Here is a 6,387-nt window from a genome sequence, read left to right on the forward strand (position 1 = left end):
TTCTGGTTAATTAGATCATTTTCATCTATTTGCCTTTATTTACCTAACTTCTGGTCAATCAGATCATTATCATGATCATCCCACCTGCTTTAATCATCTAACTTCTGGTCATCTGGGTTATTGGAAAGTATTTATTGGCATCACACCTAATGTTGATATATGGTTTCCATCAATGTTTTCCACTCAGCCCTTCAGCAACGAAGAAGATGCCTAAGTGGAATGTATGATAAGTGCTTGCCGACTGTGGCTGCACCACTAGAGCGACGAGTAGTAACCTTAATTACTATGTAAATATGCTTGACTCATATAGCTTAGATTCTTTAGAAGATAGTGAAAGTCAGTCAAGTGGTGTTCAAATGTGTTATGATGAAGATGCAATAAGACAAGAGGATGCTAGCTCTCAATCTAATGACGATACTCAAGATGATGAACCTGGACCCAGCAGAGGAAGGTGTAAACAGCGTCAACAATGGGAAACATTAATCCCGTTCTCAGTGTGAGGAGGGTGGAAGCACTGGGAAATATATATCCCAGCTGCAGTGAATGGGTTAAGGTCTTTGAAAATGTTTTCTCTTGAAAGAAAAGAAGAGTTAGAGGGGTCCTGATGGAGATATTTAAGATTGTTAAGAGAACTGATGGTATTGATTCATAGGACTAGTAGACACAAGTATAAACTTTAGCAGGGTAGGGGACAGCTTTATTTTTTTAACTGGGTTACTTTCAGATATGGTGGATGCATTAAGTTTAAGGGAAAGCTTGATAAATATTCGAATGATAAAGGCTGACTTAGTGTGTTTTATTGTAAAGTTTGGCCTAGATGGACCAACAGATTCCTTGTTGTCCTTTTATTTTGTCTTATTTTATCTTAAAACATTGAGTTTTGAATTGGACTTACAAAGATGTCAGGCAGTACTTTTTATATTTCCAGAAATTTAGATAAAAGTACTTTACAAATGAAATTCCAAACCTTTGTATTGTGCTGTTTGTTTACATTAGTCACAAACAATTATCAAACATTCATTGTTTATCCAAATTTATTTTCTGTAAAGAAGAGTCAAGTTCAGTCCACAAGTAATTTAAAATTAAAAAGAAACAATAGAATATAACACCACAAAGAAAAGTAATCATCTTCACATGTATATACAGATGATAATGAAAATATTTATGAAATATATAAAATGAGAAAGAATATTCCTAACACAAACCAGTGAAAAGTGCATGTAGATGAATTCTGTTATGGCAACAGGCTAAGAGTTCTTTGGCTTCATCTGATTACTGCGGTCTCCCCGACATTTGGGACAATACCACTTCCCCTTGGGTTTTGTGGTTAGACCAACACAAGAGAAGTGGAACCACTCTATAGTACACTCTTCGTTGTCACAACCAATCATTTCACCAAAAGACACTTGCTCACATAAACAGTACGTTGGTTCGTCTGGGTCGATAGGAGGATCAAGTGGCGATAACTCTCTCTCTGCTTTGGTCTTCCTGCGTTTTTTCTTCTGTTTCCTTCCACCACCTCCACTAAATGTTTCCCTTTCATGCTTATCAGGAAAGCTTTCATCTCTATACATGCTGTCATAATTTCTATGCCTGCGAGCTCGCTTGCTGGATCTTTCTGGCTGTACTTCATTTTTATGATTTTCTGTGTGGTTTACAGTTTCTCTACCAAAATCTGAAAAATTCCAAGTAAATGTAACACACTATGATTCAGAATGAAAGTCACAAAAATAAAATTTAATCTTAATAATCATTGTAGTGTAAATGCTGTAGTTAATCTTACTGAAAACGAAGAGAAAAACCTGTAATCAAGTATTCATGGTTGCAAACAATGATATAACACAGTTGTGTAAATAGACCAGACTAGAACAAAGGTGAATTACCAATAAATATAAATGAAGTTCTTCTCAGTTGTAGTAGAAACTTTTGTCCCATTTATATTCCAATGTGGTTTTTGGAAAGCTCAGAAGACCAAAGATTGTTTTTAATAATACTACATAATATAAATCATGTATTTGTTTTTCCAGACCTTGTGAAAAGTGGAAGGAAGACTTGTCTGGTGTACTAAACATATGAAAAGCTTTCACAAAAAAAGTACACTTAAGCAAATTCGTTAAGCTATTCTTTACATGGAATGTTTATGTACAGTAGATATAGAATATAGGCTAGCTTGGAGCTGGATGATTAACTCGGTATATAACATGCATCCAAAACTAGTAACAAACTGATGCTAGCAGTATTCATTAACCATATATACACAGGGATGGTCCACTGGACTGAGTCTGTCTAGGAGAATTAATGTTTACAGTAATTCTGAATTTACTTAGTGTAAATTCACAAAAAAATCAATTTTTAATAAAGTAGTTCTACAAAAGACTTGTCTGTGAATTCACGATTAGTAATTCCGACTCAGACCCTGAGCAGTCTGAGTGCAAGTTGATTTTCTTGTTAAAGATACAAATATTTTTCATCTTGGTGTTTCAACTGCATAACCTTTAGAACCTCAAAGAAATATCAAAAGTTTTTTGTTTTTTTATCTAGAAAATTATATTCATAATGCTTGAAATTTATTGTCCTTACCAGTTGTTGATTTATAACCCCTGAGTGGCTATTATTATCATAATTTGCTCCAACATATAATACAAAAAAGTCCCTCTACACATTATAAACTTTAATGTACAGAATTCCTGATCTTTCTGTGAAGTTAACCAGGACAAACCTGCTTGTGAAACAGACTTGTTTCTGTAGTTGTTCTTCACTTATACACTACATTAAGGGAGAGGTCAGCTTGATGATGAGTTACAAGTAGTCAGATGAATAAACAAACTACACGTCTTTATGGGACAATTACAGCATAAAGAAACATTGTTTCATAATGTAGTAGTAAATCATTAAGGGGGGTGTCATTTTTTAATAATTATGGACACTAGAAAATTCATACAAAAGTATAACAAAAATTACCATTAAATATTCACAGTAAAAAAATTTTGTAGTTGAAAATATCTTAACAATGTTTTTTGTTTCCATTTTCTTTAAATTATGATCGTTATAATAATAATAAGATTCAGGGATACTATTTATCAAATGGTCAATGTTTACCTAAGTTTTTATGGTCTTGGTCTAACTGGCGAGACTTGTTTTCTATAAGATCTTGCATCTGTTGCAGCAGTTGAAGTTTCTCGTCACCAAGATCTTGTGATCGAATAAGGGCTCTTTGAATCTGGAGTAATGTGCGCTTTCTGGTACCACCATCTATTTCTTTTTGCAGTGATATTTGGTGGTGATCAAGTTCCTGAAGGACTTCTGGCAAATCAAACAATAAAACTAATCTCTTTTAATATTAAGTAACACTTGAAATTAATATTATGAAATAAATATTTCAATAATTTAAAACAAGATTATGTTTACTGTGCATTATATTTTGTATTTTACAAATAAAAGATTATCCATAATTTATTAGGGTTACTAAGCATAGTGTATTTGAGACCAAAAATTAGGCTGGAGGGTGGTCACAAAAATAACCCAGATGACCATAAGTCAGATGATTAAAGACAGGTGGGTGATCATGATAATAATCTGATTGACCAGAAGTTAGATGATTAAAGACAGGTGGATGGTCATGAAAATAACCCAGATGACCAGAAGTTAGATGATTAAAGACAGGTGGGTGATCATGACTCATTTTACTGCTATACGTCACAATTCTGAATGACAATGGGAAACATTTTTCTCCCACGACATTAAACTATGTAAGTTGGGCCTTATGTTTCAGTTTTACTTTTTTTAATTGCACTTTTTGTGTAGAGCAAACTGTCAAATGAGAAGTGTGAAACAGATCAGTTATCCCATGTAAAGATAGTGATTCAAAACTAGCAGTAATTGATTTATTAGAGAAAGAATTGGTTTTATTTTCTGATATGACATGCTCTAAACTAAAGCCATATTAAATTATATAACTACATATACACACTTCTACTTGTTATTAATATCTTGTATTGAAGTAATTTAATACAACAAAACATGTTATGCTACTATTATTATGTTGACCGTGTAATTATAGGACACATTTTGAGCATAAGAAGAAAGAAAATTGGTTTGTTTTTTCACACAGGAGGATTTGGAAAATGGAGAGGAGGTAGCAACCTGTCCAAGTTGTTCTTTGATTGTGAAAGTGATATATGATCCTGTAAGTAGTGCACTAGTATAATCTGGTGTGCAGAACCAATTTAACATTACTTGCTGTTTCACATTTAAGTGTCTTTTGGTAAATAATCTATAAATATTACTCATTATCACTATCATATATAACTCATGTAACCACTTACTACTTACCTAATGAGGAACCTACACATCAAAGCTAGTAGTACAAGTTAAACTATGCTGTCATAGCTCAACAGTCAGTAACATGACTTTAATCCTGTGTGATGTGTTTGTTGGTCATTTGTTATTTACAGAAATATGTAAAGTAAACATGTGACATCCATGCATGCTGAGCTGCACCTGGGGAGATATAGAGTAATAAGTGTAAGAAGACACTCAACACTAAGTGTTATACCAAGTATTTTACAGGTGCCCATTAGTGTTGTTAGTAATGCTGATAAATTGTAAATGTTATCACTGTTTAAACTGCTCCTAGAAACAGGTGAAGTCTCTTATGTTTAACTAGTTAAGACTAATGTTGATGTGTTGCAAGTACATTATCAAGATAATAAATATATTTAAGCACTTTTAAAGCCACACAGACTTTCTTTTAAGGCTTAGTTAACAATGTTACATTGATGTCATAAAGATACTTTTCTCTACTTGTAAACAGAAATAAAAAAACTATTGATTTGTTTTGTCTGTTTATTGTACATATATATTCATACATTTTTTATGGGTGAGACAATCAAATATAAGTTTGGTTACTTATGCCATTGTACTAGTAGAACTATACTTAAGATTCTAAGTGACAGAACATGTGAAGTAGTTGAAAGCTAGTATAAATCTAATTTCATAATTCCCTAACATAACTTGCCTATATTTAATTCTTTTAAAGGTTTATTGAATTCTGTATAACACCCAGATTTCTTTAATTGACATATTTTTGTATTATTGTGTTTTTTGATTTTCGTTATTTAATCTGTCATAACTTAGAAGCCCTTCAGTCTAGAAATTATGAATATATGGACCACACCATTATTTGTTATTCTCACTACCTTTAATGTACTTTTTTTGGATTTTTTTCAGGAAGATTTTTTTACTGAAGATGAAGAGAATTATAAAGTAAAATCAAGGCAGCTAGAGATAGTGCAGTGAAAAATATTATATTTAAACATTCATGTAGATATCTTTTGTTTTATTTTTAGTGATCTCAATAAATGTACTTAATATGCTTTTACATAACTAAGTTCTTGTCCATACTTTTCCAATAAATCATGGAACATCAACTTTTCTTTGGGGGGGAACAAGTAACAACTGTTACCAAAAAACACAAATGAAAATAACATAACTAAATCTCATGATCCCAATATATATATGTTTTGTGTAGAACAGTGGTTTTCAAACCATGTTCCTGCAAACCCCAGGGTTCTGCAAGGGGTCATCAGGGTTCTCCACAAAGATAACAGGTAATGTTTTTTTTTCTGTTATTTAGTGTTAACTCATCAGGGGCCAAACATATTTTTAAATACTTATTTGTACATAAATTTGCCATTTTACATGAATGTATGATAAGAGAGGAACAAAATGTAACTTCTAACGAGGTTTTAAGGGTTGAGGTTCTGTGATAGAAGTAATGAAAGAAGAGGGTTCCATGGCTTTCTAAGGTTTGAAAAACACTGGTGTAGAACGACAGCTACCATATTCTGTGTTGATTCTTTGTGAACAATCTTTATTAGGCTTGTTTTATGAATGTATGACAAATCAAAAATTGAAAGATGTTCCCTGCTATTTTAAATATTAAAATTATAGTTCTTTCACAGAGTTAAAATTTATGAAAGAAGTGTCATCTCAACAGCAGGTTTTCTTTGGTCCCTCAATTATAAACTACTTTACCACATTTATGGTAGGGACTCTGGTTATTTTATTTATGATGAAATTAAGAATTGGCACAATGAGGGTTAAAGTCTAGATGTGGCTATCAAGAAACATATTGTGGAAGAGTATAATCCATGAACACTAACTTTGGATGGAAAGTCTGTCGTACAAGGACAGGTTAACCCTTTCACCATGGCTGGTATGCATATTTCCTGGTGTTCCCACCTCCTCACCAGGCCTTATGTTTCTGTTCTAATATCAGTCAGTAAAACTATGTAATTTCGACATTCCTAATATCACAGTCAGTAGCATGTCTGTGGGCCTTATGTTTCAAAATTACATAGTTTTACTGACTGATATTAGAACAGA

At 32.6% G+C, this 6,387-nt stretch overlaps 1 protein-coding gene across 1 annotated transcript in view; it reads right to left on the reverse strand.

Annotated features, from left to right (window-relative positions):
* Positions 1-126: 126 nt before the first annotated feature.
* The window catches only part of LOC106473365 (inhibitor of growth protein 1-like), a 14,233-nt gene continuing 7,972 nt past the window's right edge, over positions 127-6,387 (reverse strand). Inside the window, exons 3-4 of the mRNA XM_013934049.2 lie at positions 3,100-3,303; positions 127-1,675 (exon numbers count right to left, since the gene is read on the reverse strand). Coding sequence (XP_013789503.1) covers positions 1,248-1,675; positions 3,100-3,303 — 632 coding nt within the window. The 3' untranslated portion in view covers positions 127-1,247. The remainder of the gene's footprint in view (positions 1,676-3,099; positions 3,304-6,387) is intronic.

This window comes from Limulus polyphemus, unplaced genomic scaffold (assembly GCF_000517525.1).
Source record: "Limulus polyphemus unplaced genomic scaffold, Limulus_polyphemus-2.1.2 Scaffold6111, whole genome shotgun sequence".
NCBI lineage: Eukaryota > Metazoa > Arthropoda > Merostomata > Xiphosura > Limulidae > Limulus > Limulus polyphemus.